Genomic DNA, 19,539 nt, shown 5'->3' with positions numbered 1-19,539 from the left:
AATCTCTTTAAGCAGCTTAGATTGATTTGGACAGTTTCGAAACTTTCCCTGCAATTACCAAACAGCTAACCATCCATTTATCTCATTCACAAGAAAAAGAGAGAGTGTGTGAAAGAGAGAAACAGATGCTGCCTCACTTGTTAGCCCTCTGTGCGTCACTTGCGCATCGGCTACCGTCTTTAGACTGCTGGTGATAGCTGTTCATGTCCCTAGAGCGGCAGTGCCGTAGAAGGCAGACGGCTGGCTCGGGGCTCATGCGGCCAGCGGGGCGGATCGAGGGGGTGGAGCCGCTCCCGGTGTATATAGAGCAATTCCATGTTAGTCTGACAGAGAGAGAATCCCGTGTCCGAGAGCCGCACTTCACCTAAAACAACTTTAATCCGAGCGTGAGAACGGAGAGAATCAAAGCACAGGAGTTAATTCACTGCATTGGTGCGTGCATGGGAATTATCTGATTCACTCACTCCAGGAAAAGCCCATTTAGTCTGCAACTTCATGACTTCAAAGTCGGGATTCTTTTAAAAACACTATATTCCTACCTGTCAGATAATATGTTTTAAATGTCTCTTTTAAAGTCTCAGGTGTTTCAGTGCAGTAAGCTTGAAGGACGGGTTTGACTGTCTTCTGGCTGGACTCGGTACTCGTGTTGGATCGAGAAATTGTGTGTGATTCCGTTACCGAGTATTATCGGTGTGCGGGGCTTATTTCCACACTAGAGGCGCCGCCTTTGCTCTGAACACACACACATACATACACACACACACCCGCGCCATCAGGTGCCAGAGAGACACACACACTTCCGATTGAGTATTCGAGTAAAGGCAGATCAGCGAGGATCACCCAGGACTTTACCCGGCACCGACTTGGATTTATAAAGCAGATTTGTCCCTGTGTGACAACATGATGGATGCTTGAGGGCGCGCAAGATCAATACCCCTAATTAATCAATACCTTCTAAGCGCACGTGAAGATCAGCTCCACTGGATGTGTATGACCGCATCTCTATCACCAGGTGGCTTTTCAAGTGCGTGTTTTCAAACGCGTGTCTCCTGTGCGCATAAGGTGTTTTAGGAGCCACAAAACAAAAACGCAGAGCTACAATGCGCGTGCGGGATTAGTTTAAACTTTGGTTTGCGGCGCAATCGTCTGGATCTGGACTCTAAACTGTTCCCGCACAGAAGAGACTACGTAGACCCCAGATGGGAGCTGATCTGGATTGAATTGTAATTTGTTTCCCTTTGTAAAGAAGAAGGGGAAAACATTCCAGCCGGAGGAGATTACAAGTGTTTTTTTCTTCTCAAAGATCATTTGTTGTGACTCCTCTCCTTTTTGGATTTAAAACTCCTGCGCCTGCTTTGGCGCAACTGTTTCGCACCAGGAATTTCGTGTGTTTTACCAGAACTTGAGGAAACAGCAGTGATGTTTGTGTTGAAAGCAGTGCTGCTGTGTGCATTGCTCGGCGGGGCTGGGGCTCAGTCGTGCCCGTCTCAGTGCTCCTGCAGCGGGACAGCGGTGGACTGCCACGGGCAGAGTCTGCGGAGCGTGCCGCGGAACATTCCCCGCAACGCTGAGCGACTGTGAGTGCGCCGAAACATGCTACATTAACACGATAACACTGACCACTACTTTACTATACTAATAAGAGTGTGCATTTATTATACATTTAAGCCACAAGATAATTTAAAATATAATGATTATCTCTTTAAATTAATTCAACATGCACACAGCATGACCAAACACATTTAATATATATTTATAATATGTATTAGCCTATATAATATTGTTTATTCGTGTCTGTTGTTATTTTAATTATTTTTTATAAGAGTGTAAACGTTATAACGATTAGTATAACAAGCCACACAAATGATATATTAATATTATTCATTTACAAGCCTATTTTCTTCTTGAAGTGCTGTCATCAGAACAATACCAGAGTGTCCTTTTTTATTCCACTCACGCATGTATCTATCTGTCTCTTACATTGACTGTCTTTCTGAAGTGGGATTCATTAATTAAACTGGCATGAAGTTTAAACACAACCTGCGCTGCTTTGAGACAGCAAGAGCCAGAGAAGCTGTTGAACCACCAAAGACGCAGTTAAAATCATGTCTTTCACTTAATTATTAGAATTTCAACCACTCCTGGCCTATGCTCTGCATGTTTAAAACTATGATAATTCATTTTTTGGCTGGGTAGCTGTAAGTAGCTGTCATAAGAAAAAAAAAATGCAGGTTTCTAAAGCTACATGACACCAACGTTAATTGGTCAAGATTCCTCAACCCTGACCAGAATTCAATTAGAAACCTGCTAAGAACTCATCCACAGTCTAACACATACTTCATTAAAGACAAAATACACTCATGGATAGTGCATGATGATCATGATGCAGACAATTTAAGCAATCTAGCATGCTTTTGAACACATGAAATCTATTGTAGTGAAAGCCAGTGTAATGAAGTGGGCAGAAAAAAATGGGTTATAGCATCATTTACCACTTAATGGACTAATTTCAACTTCTTAATTATGGCTAAATACCTAAGTCATCATTCATCATTTTACCTCCATTCTTCTTTCCACAGTGACCTGAATGCAAACAATCTGACTAAAATCACTAAGGCAGATTTCGCGGGACTGCGGCACCTCAGAGTTCTGTAAGTACTGAACTAGTTTTTAGAACTAGTAAGAACTAGTTTTCTTGTTTTGTTTAGAATGCAAAACCCCCCGAAATGTTTAAAAGGTGTATTTTGCATGCAAAAATAATGTAGATTTTATTACAAAAACAACAAAAAAATAAAAATATTTTCCGTCATCATGCTAATTTTAAAAATACTTTTGTTAAATGTCATTGTTTCAAAATAAATCACACACATTTATATGCAGATTTTTTTTGTCTAGATTCCCATTATCCAGCAAACATATTGGTCCCCAATGGTCCCATTATCAGGTTAATGCCAGTGAAAGCATCGTTATGCCAAAATACCATTACTTGTCGTCACATAATACATTGTTCTGGATTTCATTGGAGGTTAAGCACTTGTAGTATTCGCTCACTTAGAGCAAACAAGTTTGAACGGTGAAACTTAACGAGGCAGTGAGCCCATGATTGTCAAACACAAACAAAGACCGCATTTATTCAGAAAAATGATTGCGTTATCGGAATGTGAAGTGCCTGTCTATATATTTCTTTCTGTCTTCCTCTCTGCCTCTGTGTGAGGTTGTGACAGAGTGGGAGATTTTGTGAATGTAAATGTGTGTGAGATGGAATGTGTGGGTGTAAATGTATGTGTTAGAGAGAGACATATAGAGAGCTCATGTAAGAACAGGTTTGCCCTCCCACTTGGAGGGTAGTATTTCAGCTGAAGACTTTCTCTCTGTCTGTCTTTCCTTTCCCTCATAGACACATTCTTTTCACTTCCTTTCTCTTCCTCTCTCTTAATTTTTCTTGCCCTTATAAGACATCACTGAAATGACCTGTATCTCCAAAGTTCATCTAAACTGCTAAAACATATTCTTGATTCAAATTAAAAACAAAACATAAACAAATAAAATACTCTAACATAGTGTATAACTATACTTCTGTGTGGTTGCAGGTGATTATGACCCATTTTAGAGTGTTCTACTTGAAATTTATGACATATAGGCCTACTTCAAGTTATCATCAATCAACGTTGACATTCTTCGCAGACGTCTCTCACATACATGCTCAGTCAAACAGAAAATTGTGACTTGTAAGCTGTGGTTTCTCATGCAGGGTCAATTTCCAGCTACGGAAGGGTTAAATAATGTATCAGTATACCTTTGAATCATGTTATAAATATATGATTCTCATACTGCAAGGGTATTCACATGAAAGTCCACCTGGGTATCTGTGATGTTTTAATGCACTGCTATAAAAAGACAAAACGCAGTAACTGCGCCAAAGCTGGGAAAAATTGCAATGTTGCTTGATTCAGCAATTTGATATGAATTTCCACATTTTTTTGTCTTAATCTGGGCATAGTTGAGAAAAACCTGTGTGTCACAGGACAAATTCCACACTAAGAGAGCCGATTTCAGCCAATTCACTCAATTTTGACAGGCGCTTTGCTTTTGTAGGGCAGTTATGTTGTTTTTTAAATCATAGTCTAAGTATAGATGTTGTATTTAGACTGTGGTTGAAAGCTTTTATTTACGGTGGTTTTATAATGAGGGGAGGGTCTCAGATCATGAGATATCTTGGGAAATGGTGTTTGTGAAAACTACTTGCGGACAATGAAATGCAAAGTGCTCTCTATAAAAGAGCCAAGTATGTGCCGACATATTAACTGTTTTAATCATTAAAATTCATGCAATGACTGACTTATCTTTATTTTGGTCTCTCTCTCTTTTATTTTCATTCTTAGGCAGCTAATGGAGAACAAGATCAGTTCTATTGAGAGAGGGGCATTTCAGGACCTGAAAGAGCTGGAAAGACTGTGAGTGACTAATGCACATACACTCTCTCTCTCTCTCTCTCTCTCTCTCTCTCTCTCTCTCTCTCTCTCTCTCACACACACACACACACACACACAAACACACAAACACACACACACACACACACACACACACACACACACACACACACACACACACACACACACAGAAGATATGCTGCACTGGCCGGTAAGGCTAAAAGTCAGTAGCGTATTTGTGAGTTAACATTAACAGTGTGACCTGCAGAGTACAATTAATTACAAAATGACATTACACAATCAAGTGTGTGTTTTCATACATTAATGGTGGACATTGTATGTTGTGGGCATGAGTGTGTGCGCGCACATTGTGGTCAGGATTTCATGGAGCAACATTTTTGTCTGACAGCCAACCCAGCCTCAAGGGAACACACACATGCGCAACTAACTTGGGCACACACAGCCCTCTAAGAGAATGACACTGGAAGCTGGAATGGAAACGGGAATTACGCTCTTAAGGAACCCCCCCACCCCCCACCTCCACCACCTTTTCTTTCAAGCTTTTACCCCCCAGCTATTCTCCATTTTCAGACCATATTCATTCTGATGGCTTTTATCTCTTTGTCACTGACTCAGACAAAAGTTTAGGTTTCTTCAGTTTCTTAAAGTGGTGCACTTGGTGTACTGCAGATCTCCCTTAATACTGTACACATATTATATGGTACGAACCAGTACAGTATGACACATTATTATAGAGCAAACACGGAACAGAATTAGCATTTTTGAGCCATGGGCTCACCTGAGGAATTTCCAACGGCTTTTCAGAACAGCAGCTTTCTATTTGAGTACAATAAGGTCTGTGGTTAACAAGTTGCTACGGCTGTCTGATTTGTCCAGCATGTAAACTCAAATCCATGCAGTTGTAGTTCTTAAGTACACTGTAGAAAGTGGTGAACTGCAATGAGCTGACCTTGAGGAGCCTTTTCTACCCCTTCATTTTTGTTAACAGGTTGCTTCAGTGATGTATTTCTAAACTGATTCAAATCAGTTTATTAATTTAGATGTTACCACATAAAGCACATTTTTAGTTAACATTTGTAACTTTCAAGTCAACAATGCTTTTGAAATTCATTTATCACGTATAACTGTGTATTACAAATGCTCTGACCCACTTTATATGAAGTGCCTTTAACTACTATGTAATAACATTTGATACAAAGAACTTAAAGGTGCCATAGAATGCATTTATACAATATTTTAAATTGTTCTCTGATATCTACATAGAAGGTATATGGCACAGGAAAGGGCAAAAAAATCTCCAGAAATGGTTTTACAGGTCCATTTACAACCCTAGGATTTGCCCTTGGAATGAAATGCTCTGTTATTTGGAAGCTTCGTGAATATTAATGAGCTCTGCTCTGATTGGCTGTTTCACAGAGCTCAATAGCTCGCACATGGATAAAAATATATATTTAATTAGGAGCTCTAGCCGCTTTTAATATGCGGTTTGTTGAATCTGCCATTTTGAATTGCGGATATGTTAGTTTCATTACTGTGATCGCTCTGTGTAAAGTTACAATGCAGAGGGAGTGCTTCTTACCACATAAGTTGAGCAGCTCGTCAGTGATTCTCCAGATCTGTAAATCATTTGCCATCATCAGGCACTTATTTTTCCATCATTCACCATCATCAGTGCACTCATCTCTCTGTTTATGTGGTAAGTGAAATCCTATGTATAGCAATGTAACAGGCTAGCGCTAGCATTAAGCTAACCGTGTCCCTTGAGTGACTCGCCTTGTTTAACTGATGTGCTGACGTTAATGATTGGGCGATGCAAATGTTGGAGGTGTAACTATTAACGATCCCGGGGAAGTTGTGTAACAGACCTGTTATGTTGGAATTGACCTAATTTTTGGTGGTCTTTTGCAAATACTAGATTTATATAAGAAGGAGGAAACGATGGTGTTTGAGACTCATGGTATGTCATGTCCATGTACTGAACTGTTATTATTTAACCATGCCAAGGTAAATTCAGTTTTCCATTCTATGTCACCTTTAAAGTTTGAAAAAAATGTTTGTTTGTTTTTTTTGTAAATAACATATTTTTAATATTCAGCATATATGTAACCCTGACAACAAAACCGTCATAAGTAGAATGGGTATATTTATAGCAATAGCCAGCAATACACTGTATGGGTCAAAATGATTGATTTTTCTTTTATGCCAAAAATCATTAGGATATTAAGTAAAGATCATGTTCCATGAAGATATTTTGTAAACTTCCTAGTGTAAATATATCAAAGCTTAATTTTTGATTAGTAATATGCATTGCTAAGAACTTCATTTGGACAACTTTAAAGGTGATTTTCTCAATATTTAGATTTTTTTGCACCATCAGATTCCAGATTTTCAAATAGTTGTATGCCGGCCAAATATTGTCCTATCCTAACAAACGGAAATGGAAAGCTTATTTATTCAGCTTTTAGATGATGAATAAATCTGAAATGTAAAAAATGTGACTTATGACTGGTTTTGTGGTCCAGGGTCACATATAAGTACACATTCTCTTCAGATAATGCTAACTACTGATACAACGTAATTTTTTTACTCAGTACTTGCACACTACACTGCACACTTGCTCATAAATTCTAAAAACCCATTTGAAATTCTCAAAGGAACCCAGAGAGAATTGGCAATTAATAATGGATTACAATTAATAAAGATTATTGCGCAGTACAATAATGTATTATACAACGAATAAAGGCCATGTGGATCTTAAGTTCCTTATAAAACCTTATTTCTCTCCTGAGGAGAGCTTAAACACTATGTTATGCCATTGCATGATCATGATTGCTGTCTAGATTAGAGTGTTCTTACTTTAAGATGATTGACTGTCAATTACCGTCTCCTAATGGTGACTGGCAGATGTTCAGTTTACACGCACAGTCACATTAGAACTGGCATTTAAAGCTGCGCCGCGTGAGGCTCAGTCAATCACCTGCTCGCCGCTATCCTATTTTTCTGCTAGTCATTACCTTTTAATTTGGTGAGGAAATGTTTAATGACTGCGACCAACCCAGCTGAACCACAAAAGGCTCTTGCCAGCTCAGCTCTGTGAGAAACACATATAATTCACTCACGAGTATGATAAGTTTAGTTTAATAAAGGATTTGTGTTAGCTGCGTGTGGCTCTGAATGCTAACTAGCGAAAGGGTCAATGGCATTAACGGTGAATGCGGCTTTGTGCGGTGACATATAGCTCATAAAGCAGAGTACAGCTAACTGGTAATAGCTTGTAATAATAGCAAATTTGCTTTCGGCGTAAATTGTGCAGTGTTGGCATAACTGAAGGGTTAGGCGGGCGAATGGTGGCGATGAATAGCTCTTTATAGTGATAAGTGTAGGGATAGAGGAGCTAGCGGTAGCGCTGAATAGCACAGCTAAAGTCAGTGTGTAAGATCAGTCCCACTGTGCCGGTACAAAAGCAGGAGTCTAATGCTGGAGGGTGACTGCATAGCTGAGAGGATTAGAACGCACAGGCATTATAATGCCCTTACCAAAGGCCCTTCATAAATATGTGTGAGAGAGAGTGTGTGTGTATGCGTATTGGAGATGCATTTAGGTATTGGGTGTGACGACCTCCTGTAGGGAGGAAAAGTGGAGACTCTGTTCCACGTATGACCCCCCCTTTTAGACACACACACATACGCACAAACACCCTTCGTCACGGCTTGCTGGTCATGAGCAATGCAGCCAGGTAAAGTAAGCCTATGGAAAAGGACTTGTGCAAACGAGCGAGATCCTTTTTTTCCCCCTCATTCTCATCTCAGTCATTTCCTAACGCATTCTCATTCCGTCCTCTGTGATGCAGCTTGCTTTGCCTTTCTTTTTTTCCTTTATTTGTTTATAAACACACACACTCTTGGGCTACTTGGGCTAACTGTTATGGTCACTGATTTAGTCTACACAGGCAGACCTTTAACTAAAATGGCATATGGTCTAGTCCACATTTCAGCTCATTCTTAACTGCCCATTTACACAGAAATAACTGTGTAATTTAAGCACTTTTTGTTTTAGAATATCAGCCTATTTACAACTGATAATTGGCAAAAAAAATGCTAGGTAAAAAACAACTCAGTGCTGGGTGAAAACTGGCTGAAAATGTTTAACCCAACCTTCTGTTAAGTTTTATTTAACTTAACTATTGTTTAAAAATTACTATCTGGCTGGCTTAAAATGAACCCAAAATAGGTTGTTAATAAAAAAAAATCAAACACATAATTAGGTGAACATTTGTTAATAAGCAATTTAAAAATGCTTATGATTTATTTATTATTTATTCAACTTATTACTAAATGTTCATTTATTGAACATATTCATACATGGTAATTTCCAACCTATTTTGGGATCAATTTAAACAAGAAATTTGTAACCCTGGACCACAAAACCAGTCGTAAGCTGCACAAATATATTTTTAGCAATAGCCAACAATACATTGGATGGGTCAAAATTATTAATTTTTCTTTTATGCCACAAATCATTATGATATTAAGTAACGATCATGTTTCATGACGATATTTTGTAAATTTCCTGCCGTAAATATATAGAAACTTAATTTTTGATTAGTAATATGCATAAGAACTTCATTTGAACAACTTTAAAGGCGATTTTCGATTTTTTTTGCACCGTTGGATTCCAGATTTTCAAATAGTTGTATCTCGACCAAATATTGTCCTATCCTTTCAGATGATGTATAAATCTCAATTTAAAAAAAAGACCCTTATGGCTGGTTTTGTTGTCTCCGGTCACATAAAGTCATTTTTAAAAGCAATAGTTGAGTTAAATAAAACTACCCAGAAGTCTGGGTTAAAACAACTCCTGGGTTTGTCCATATTTGGTTTTAACCCAGTAAATAACTCCAAAATCAAAGACTAACATATAGTTAACTTGCTGCTAAACACTGAATATCTTCAAACATTTGATACCACCGTCTTAGAAAACTTCCGCAAATCCAACGGTTATTTCAAATCAAAAGCCCTCATTGTATCAGACCGGTACCTGACTTTGTGTCCTTTTGGACATTTGTTCATATAAGGAAGTAGCGCAGATTCAGCCAATCAGATTAGTGCTTGCCAAATGAAGAAAGTGCATTCCAGTTTTGTGTGCAATATGCATCAGGCTGTCAGCGAGCAGACTGTGGGCGGCCTGTCTGAGCCTACTGATTTATAAAGCAAGCCATAAACTTATCTCATGTGCTATATGTGATTGATTGTGGATCAAGTCTGCTTTACGCTACAGTAGCTATGTGCGTCTTCACACTAACTTACAATTCATTCTTTCCTCTGTTCAGTCTTGTTGCCTGTTTTTTTGGCATTAAAAGTCATCTCATTTTATGGCCCTCCTTGGAAATGACTGTGAGTGCATGTCTGTGTGTGTGTGTGTGTGTGTGTGTGTGTGTGTGTGTGTGTCAGAGTCTGGCTATGTGCATTTCTATCTGTAAGTGTGTGTGTGTCTGTGTGTACTCATCTATTTTAAGGGTCGATCTTATTCACTTTAAGCACCGTGTGTGTGTGTGTGTGTGTGTGTTTATAATTGAGTTATGCAGGACATCTAGGATCAGCAGTAAGGGAGGTTCAGACCATGAACAGACTAAATTGAGTTAAAAGGAGATACGCGCTTAAACATCTGCTGCTCCGAGAGAGCGAGAGGAAGGATAGCGAGCGCTAACAGCTTTACCAGGAAAAACAACATTCTAACGGACTTTGCAGGAGGTTGATGGAGGAAATGTTTCCCTCTCTCTCTGTGTGTGTGCTGCACATATCGCTCATGTTTCTGCCGTCATATAGTCACTGTTCATGTTCTAGTCATGGTATGGTTGTGTGTGTGGTCTCCTAAAAATACACTGGGATCTTCAGGCTCAACTATCAGGTGTGTGTGTTTGTAACAAGTAAAATGCTGTTCTTAAAATCAAATCTTAAAGAAATAGATTAATTTGTTTACCAAAGGACAGTTTACTTGTTTAATTTTTAAAAGTATCAGATTGTGTGTGTGTGTTTGTGGAGAGGTCAAGTTGTGCCTCAAGTTGGACCAAATGTCTCCTCAGGGATAATAAAATATGAAATGAGCTACACTGGTTGACCAGCCAATCGAAAATGGCTTAATAAACATACTAAATAATGTTTTAACGATAATGTAAAAACGCAGAATGTTTGGGATACGAAATGTTATTAGCTACGCATAAAAAAAAACAATAGAAGTCAATGAAAAGTGTATCTGCAGGCTTTTATGATTCTTAGGGAGGATTTTTCTGGTCTGTCTGTCAACTCAATTTCAGCAAGATGGTAGCAGGTGTGTAAGAGAAAAAAAGACAATCGGAGGGAAAAAAGAGGAAGCACTGCTAGTGTACTTTCTGATAGTATTATTTGATTTGAAGTCCTGACACACACACACATACACACACACACACACACACACACACACACACACACAGTGTTCTTTCCTCATTAGATTATCTCTGCTCGTCTACATCTGTGGCTAACATGTGCAGCTTTTATCTGCCTGCCTCTTTCATCACTCTGTCTATCTCGTTTTGCTTTATTTTGCTCCTTTTTCCTGTTCTCTCATCCCTTCTTTCTTTTATGCTGCTTTAATGTGCATTTTTCTTTTTCTTTCTTCCTTCCTTTCTTTCTTTCTTTCTCGACTCTGTGCGTCCTCTCCCTCTGCCCCTCTGATCAGGTTTGACGTTAATGTGTCTGGATGGAGTGTGTGTGATTTTTTTTTTTTTTTTTTTGAGGGGGATGGTCTGGTAGCGGGTGACAGAACCTTCTAGAGCTTGTTTTGTTCATCTTGCCGGGTGCCCTAGTGACCCCGGCTTCTGCTGTACGTGTGTGTGCGCGTATATGTTTGTGTGTGTGTCTGTGTGAATATGAGTTATGGTTACACACATACGGCCGCTGCCACAGTAGCGGCTGAAGTATTTCTGCCTTTTGTCTCCTCGGAGGCCAGGCCTGTTTGAAAACCTTTGAATAACATTGGTTATGTTGGAGAGAACGTTCAGATAACATTTCTCACGGCAAGCAGGTCGGTCACAGCTGTGTCTGTTTGGATAGAGAGAAAGTGGGAAAGAAAGAAGAAAGGGACTTGAGGGAAAAAGAAAAGAGGAGGCGTGAAGGCAGAGAGAGAGAGAGAGAGATTGGTCAGATTTTTGATAGTCCATTAAGAACTCTGTAAAAACCCAACAGTAGTTACGAAACACCAATAAAAAAACTGATGGAGTGAGAGAAAAAAAAAACAGAGAGAGAGTGAAATAAAATATATCCTGAAATATTTAAGGCAAGACACCACAGGTGATCATTTTAAGAAATAGATACTTCCCTAGTTAATTCATTACATTACATAAGTTTTCTGAAATTAAATATGCAAACTTTCTAATTAAAAATAAACATTCCCTCTTGTTTTAAGAAATAAAATGTTATATAAACCAGGTGGTGAATGCTATATGAACTAAACCCCTCTGTAAAAACCATTAGAATATACACTCTTAAAAATAAAGGTGCTTCACGATGCCATAGAAGAACCCTTTTTGTCTAAATGGTTCCATGAAGAACTTTTCAGTTTCACAAAAGGTTCTTTGTGGCAGAAGAAGGTTCCTCAGATTATAAAAAGGTAAAAAAGAGATGGTTCTGTAAGGAACCTTTGACTGAATGGTTCTTTGTGGAACCAAAAATGGTTCTTCTATAACATCGTTGTGAAGAACCTTTTAAAGCACCTTTATTTTTAAGTGTATAGATTTGATCTATGTAATTGCTACTGAAGTGTAGAAATCTACATATGCAAATCATAAAATCATAATAAAAGCACTTAAATGTGTGTGTTTTGAAAGTTTTCTTTCCACTTTCTTTCTAAGTTGACCAGTGCATTACAAAACAATGGTTTTGCCTATAGTATCTTGCCTTGATTGTAATTTTGTAGATGCTGGGGTTGGCGGGGGGCAGTTACTTTTTGATTTATTTTTTGCTCTGAATCAAGCGCAAACATATTGATTGGTGTGGATGCCTGCTCATAGTTGTTACCGTTACTGTTGTCATGTCACGTAGCCATCATCCCTCATTCAGTAACAGTTACTGCTGTTTCACACTGTGCAAACTTTTAGAGTGTGTTTGTGGGTGTTTCTGACCAGCAAAGGAATTTCTCCCGTTGTGACGTCTGTGTGTGGCTTTATTGAGCCTGTCACTGGTTATTAGGTCAAATCAAATGCCTTACAATGGTAATTTACTAAGTTGTTTTTGCATACATTTCTTGAATCATAAAGACAGATCTTGATCAATGTTCTTATGGAGAGATGAAAAGTTTGGCAACTTTTCTATTACGTTAACGGAATAGTTTATCCAAAATGTTATGCCAAACACAAACTGAAGAAACAGTTTTTGTTATTTTGGACACTGACAAAACAACACCGGCTCAGCCAGTGGTGTAAATTTGGGGTGGAACTATCAGTTTAATTGACCAATGAAAGTTGAAGGGGTCCCCTTTTTGAAAAGAACTATTATATTTGTAATTCCGTTATGTTTTGCAATTACTTTTTGTAATAGTAGCACTGAAATGACAGCTTTAACCTCAGACCATAAATTAAAATCATCAGGTCTGCTTGTGTTACAGGGTTTGCAAACCAAAGCAAAACATTATGAAGTCTCTGGGAACACTGACGTTATGTTATGAGAACAGCTTTGTGAGAAGATTAGAAACTTAAACGTGCAGAAAAAGCGAGGGGTTGAATATGCGAATATGCCAGCAGACATCTTCATATTCCTGTCAAGTCTGTTAGCAGTGGCTTTGGGTTCACACACGCTTAGCTGATTTTAAATATGGCTTTGACTATGTGGTTTTCTTGAGCAATGTGCCACGAGTTTTCGGGGTGAAAAATCATAGTGGTTTTCTTGCTTAATCCGCACACCAAACGCTAGACAAGCCAAACTGTTTGCCATCTCAGAGTGTGTGTCTGCGTGTGTGTGTTTACCGAGCTCGGCGTTTCCTAGGTCACAGTGCTGTAGAGAGTTTGGCTTTTGTCTGCGGAGTGGACGCTTAACCCCAGTCCTCTCAGCTCGCAAGACACACACATACAGACACACAACACACACACACACACACACACACACACTTGCTAAGCCTTGTCTGTTCACACGAGTTGGTGGGAACAGTTTTGAAATTAAAGACGGATACAATAGAGTAAAGTGTTGCCTGTCTGTTGAAGTATAGCGTTATAAGCTGCAAGTGTATATGTGTGTATATGTGTGTACATGTGTGTGCATGTGTGGGATTTAATTTAATTCATAATCAGATTTTAATGAAGACAGGAAAAGAGTTTATAGCCTGTTGCCATAGTGACAATGACTCATAATGGAAAAACCTCAAGCTTGTAGACATGTGTGCACATGTATGTTGGTCTGTGTTTTCTTGTGTTGTTGTGTTTATGTGCATGACCTGCATTTTAGACATTTTCATTACTTCAGAGGATTCAGAATAATATATTTCACTCCTTGGATGTTAAAAATCATGCAATTTCAGGTTTAAGTAGTATGAGTAAAACATCTGCTGAAGCTGGCAGTTTGTTACTATGTTGTCTAAAAATATGCAGATGAGAATATTTAAGCAAGATGCAACAGGTAAAGACTAAATCTGCTGCAAACCATTTGCTAAACTTCTGTATAAAATACCTAAGCACATCACATGGCAAGCAGTGAACATTTTGAGTAGTCTGTGAATATTAATGCAGTATTTCCAAATATAAACTATAACAATGACTTTAAATTTTAATTGTCTTTTAAATTGATTGATTAAAAATTAATTAAAATGTAATTATTTTAACTTTTCTAAACAAATATTGATACATGAAGTTAGTTTAGACATATCATGCAATTATAATTAATTGGCAGTCTTAATATTAACATTTTATGCAGTGCAATAAAAGAAAACTAAGCAAATTGATAACAAAATCATTATTTTTTTACATACTGCTGTTTTCTGTTATGAAACCAACCTCAAATGTTTCAGGAAATTCATTTAGATTATTATTTTTGCCTGCAGGCTGTTTGAATAAACTGGTTCACATTATTATTATTTTTTTGTATCCTGGGGCATTTAGTAATGTAGTAGTATATATGCTTTTGTTTATGGCTTTATGACATTCAAAACATAATGGTATTCTGGTAAAACAGAATAGTTAAAATGCTGTGTTATGAATGTTTAGAGTGACAGATAAAGCTGCATTACAATGTTTGTATATATGTTTTCAGTTGAGTTGGCTCAAAAAAACATTATTTGTTTAATTGAACTTGATTTAGTCTTGTTGTAGCGTGAAAAAGTATTTACTTAATTTAATTAAGTTCGCTGGACAAGCTATTTTTTAAATAATTAGCAAAAACACGTTAACATATTATTGACAGTTCCATTCATAATTGTAATAGGCCATAAGTGTTGAGCAAAGAAGACTCATCTCAAAACTGGTATTAGCACAGTTATTACTCTTTACATGAATCTCGAAAAGCTGCCAGCATCGTAAGCATGAGCGCTACTTTTCTGCACAGTGGTAACCTCAAAACTTCTAAAAAATCTCTAAACATCTAAAAAATAACTTACTATTACATGTATAAGAACTCTAACATGTAATTTTCTTTCATTAAAACCCCTTAAAATGACAATCTTTGTCAATATTTTTCCCTCTTAATGCAACCCAATGCAAAGCATGCTGGGAACTACACATCAACTTTTCAGTTAGTTGTGTCAACAAAAATGATTCATGTAATCCCAACACAAAATGATTAAGCTCAATTAATTTTTACAAATTTAATTGGACTGAACATAATAGAAATAAGTTAGATAAGAAAATTGCAAGAATTTAGTTTTTTTTAGAATTTAATTTCTGCTTATTTAAACCAAGTAATTTGAACAAGCATTAAAAATCAAATTTTTTTTTCTCAGAGTGTACGCTGCTTGAGGTATGTATTACGGCTGTTCAGAATTCAAATATCCCGAGAGTGTCACTTAAGGTTAATGCACCAAACCCAACCCTAGACCTAGTGTTAACAAAGTAAGCAAACCTACTGAATTAGAAAACTCATGCATATGAAGCTGTATATGTGATGACAATGTTCAAAAGTATCATTTTTCAAACTGCGCAGAATGTTAAAACTGTTTTGAAGTTGTAACATAATCTACAAGCAATTGTGTGAAAATTAGGCTTTATTAATCAAAACTCTACCTGTAAATCACACTTTGTGTGAAAAGGAATAAAAGTTAGAAAAAAGTCAAAGTTTTGTTCATTTCAACTAGAAACTGCAGTGAATCATAAATATAGATATGCTTTTTCAGTTTTGCAGAAATGCATATAGAGGCACGTATTTCCAGTGAGCCTATATTGAATGTTTTGCTTACAATTGCATTATAGCTAGTGCATTGTAAAGTGTTCATTATATATTTTTTTGTTTCGTTTTAGATTTTTGCTGTGCGTAATAGAGCAATATTTTAAGTTTACTTAGTAGGTGAGAAAACCAAAGAGGGTTTTTGGCAAACACACACACACACACACACACACACACACACACACACACACACACACACACACACACACACACACACACACACACACCTGAGCATTACTCAGGAGAGAGTCTCAGACAGACAGTCTCCAGGCCAGGCACTGAGCCATCCACAATTATAAGAAAAAACACCTGCGTGTGTATAAGTGAGTGTGTGGGGGGTTCACGAGACACACTTTTTTTTTATCAGTTGACCACACAGTTATGGCCTTTGGCCATTAAACGTTTCAGAACCACTTGATAAGTGATTTATGTTTGCCTAAACAGATCAATACGTGTTTTTGTCAAGTTTTTAGTTAACTGTGGATTTCCAAATGTTTTCAGACTGCTTTTCTACTCAAATCTGAGATTTTGAACTTGTGAAAACTTTTGAAAGCCTCATTGGTGAGGAAGAATGTGTGTGTTTGGTTCATGAACAGGGTGTGTTATCTGGGCTCATCTCTAATCTTTTTCCACATTTATGTGAAATGGATTTGACGTAGTTAAAGTGCGCTAGATTTGGGGATCACGCCTCAAAATGGCATCATCAATCTCTGTTGCTTATTTGACCTGTCAGGCTGCACCACGCAGGGCTTATATTTTGTCTCTAAACATGCACCCACATGTACACGTGTGTGGTACCACACACACACAACTGGGTGTTAAAGATGTCCTTTTCAAATTGAGCAAGCCACTTTTCTAATTCTGTGTGTGGCCGAGTGTGTGGTTGTGTGTTTGTGTCTGAGATTGTTTACGTGTGAGCGAGTGTCTTAGTGACGGGTAACAAGAAGTGGGCAATTTCTCGTTAGCATGTAACTGAAACTCCGGCCGTATCCTAGCAACCATCCTGGCCACTCCATGGTCTTTAGTTTCACCTTCACAACACCACAGCAACTAGAACACAATATCACCACGGCTACAGAGCGGCACACCACTGGAAGCACTTGAATTAAATAATTAAGGGCCTTGATTAGTGTTATATCAGCTAATCTGTTACATTTAGGGTGTCAGATATCGACTTCCTTTACAAGCAAATCAGTGTAAGGAATCAGCATTACTTTTCCACTGAAAGGTGGAAAGGAGCCCGATGGAGAATTATCACTGAAAACTATTATGGAAGCTTTTAAAACTACTTGCTTCCACATTGTTATTAAGAGTATGAATGAGTCTTTTGAGTACAAAAAAGTGGTTGTATGCAGTGTACAAATTCTACAATAACTTTCAGGGGGGTTAACTTTTTAGGAATTTTTTTAATAGGAAATTGTTAAAGACAATCTCTTGAGGTCCATTTTGTACAGTCCAAATTGTTTTTTGGCATCCTTAGTGCGTTAGCCTTATGTTTACTGCTTAAATAACTTCTAAAATAGTGTTGTGTGATATAATTGTGCTATGAAAATCAGTGATGGAATGATAATGATGGTATGTTTTGTCAATTATTCTTTCAATAATAGTTGCAACAGAAAGTACTTTAGCAACCTACTGTTGGCGCAACATGAAAATATGAACTTTGACTAAAATCTAAAGTATACACTGCGGCTCAAAAGTTTGGAATCAGTAAGATTTTTAATGGTTTTTAAAGACGTTTCTTATGCTCATCAAGGCTGCATTTATTTGATCAAAAACACAGAAAATTGTGTAATATTATTTCATTTTTAAATAACTGTTTTCTATGGGAATATTTTTTAAAATGTAATTTAATGATTCAGAAATCATTCTAATATGCTGATTTATTATCAATGTTGAAAACAGTTGTCCTGCTTAATATTTCTTTGAAACCTGTAATATTTTTTTTTCAAGATTCTTTGATCAATAAAAGGTAAAAAAGAACAGCATTTATTTTAAAAAGAAAGGTTTTCTAACAATATACACTACTCAAAAGTAGTTCAAAAGTTTGGGGTCAGTACATTTTTTTTCTTTTTTTTAATTAATACTTTTAATCACCAAAGATGTGTTAAATTAATAAAAAAGTGATAGCATAGATTTAGATTGTTAGAAAATGTTTGGAATAAATACTGTTCTTTTTAACTTATTATTTATCAAAGAATCCTGAAAAAAAGAATCACAGGTTCCAAAAATATTTGGCAGCACAACTGTTTCCAACACTAATAAATCTAATAGGCTTTATGCCGAACATCACATGACCAAATCGGAAACCATGTCTCATTACTTCCGCCTTTCGAAGACAGCGTGGTAACAGCAGTGTCTCTGGTAACAGTATGATTGCAGCAAATGAACTGACGGCAATTTTAAGTTTTCACTTCATCCCTTTGTTCTTTTAATTGGTTAAATTTATTATCTTGTTCATATCAGATCATCAGCGAGTTCTGTAGAATAACGTTCTGTACGAGCTACGTTGATTATGGCGCTGTTTTACTCGAGATGTCTTCAGGAGCTAACGAAGATGAGCATAACTGATGTACATCGCATATGCAGGTTGACATCTAAAACTCCTGCCACCAAAATGGATAAAGGGTTTAAGCTATACGCTTCCTCATACATATGCGACTACGAGGGTATGTACAATATCTATGAACGTTAGCTAACTTATGATTGCTAAGTTAGCTATAGAGCTATTTCAGGGAGGTAGCTAGGCCTATTTTAGAGCTGTATATTCGTGATTATTTATCTTCATATATATATATATCCTTTGGGAAGTGATGGAAGCTTACGGTGGAGTTGAACTTCCCTGACATTGTGCATTGCGGTACACAGCAGAATTCACTGTTTGGATTCTCCCGCTTCTGGTACTTAATTTTTTTTGACAAAGACATTTTTCCTTCACTAACATTCAGATATTATAATCTAATGAAAACGTAAACAATAAGCAATAGCTAGCTAGGTTAGCATAACGATAGCTATTGCCGTCAGTCCATTACCATAAGCTAATAACGTGAAACTGTATTGTTAACGTTATTTTTCTCGCTGATCTGATATGAACAAGATAATAAATTTAACCAATTAAAAGAACAAAGGGATGAAGTGAAAACTTAAAATTGCCGTCAGTTCATTTGCTGCAATCATACTGTTACCAGAGACGCTGCTGTTACCGCGCTGTCTTCGAAAGGCGGAAGTAATGAGACATGGTTTCCGGTTTGGTCATGTGACGTTCGGCATAAAGCCTATTAGAATGATTTCTGAAAGATCCTGTGACAGTTAAGACTGGAGTAACAGCTCATTAAAATTCAGCTTTGCAAAATTATATTTTAAAGTATTTAAAAAAATCATTGTAATAAAATTTTGCAATATTGTTGTTTTTTCTGTATTTTTGATCAAATAAATGCATCATTGATGAGCATAAGAGACTTACAAGTCTTACTGATCCCAAACTTTTGAGTGGCAGTGTACATCAGTTTTGAGGTAGCACTTAGCCAATTAGTACAGCTGAATGCGTAGCCTTTCAAACTCAATACTCAAATTGAGAGTGTGCATTAACCAAGGCAGTCACACTAGAAAGTGTCATCCTTGTCCAGTGTTTGCACCATTTCTCTCCAGAAATTATGACCAAAAATCACTTGTTTGACTTTTTGACTTGTTCA

The 19,539-nt window shown here is 37.3% G+C and overlaps 1 protein-coding gene across 1 annotated transcript in view; it reads left to right on the top strand.

Annotated features, from left to right (window-relative positions):
• The first annotated feature begins 359 nt into the window (after positions 1-359).
• slit2 (slit homolog 2 (Drosophila)) overlaps positions 360-19,539 on the top strand; it is a 92,453-nt gene continuing 73,273 nt past the window's right edge. Inside the window, exons 1-3 of the mRNA XM_073842642.1 lie at positions 360-1,577; positions 2,580-2,651; positions 4,383-4,454. Coding sequence (XP_073698743.1) covers positions 1,420-1,577; positions 2,580-2,651; positions 4,383-4,454 — 302 coding nt within the window. The 5' untranslated portion in view covers positions 360-1,419. The remainder of the gene's footprint in view (positions 1,578-2,579; positions 2,652-4,382; positions 4,455-19,539) is intronic.

The sequence above is a fragment of the Garra rufa genome, chromosome 6 (genome assembly GCF_049309525.1).
Source record: "Garra rufa chromosome 6, GarRuf1.0, whole genome shotgun sequence".
Lineage (NCBI taxonomy): Eukaryota > Metazoa > Chordata > Actinopteri > Cypriniformes > Cyprinidae > Garra > Garra rufa.
The sequence above is the reverse complement of the archived record's forward strand: the minus strand, read 5'-3'. Positions and strand labels throughout refer to the sequence as shown.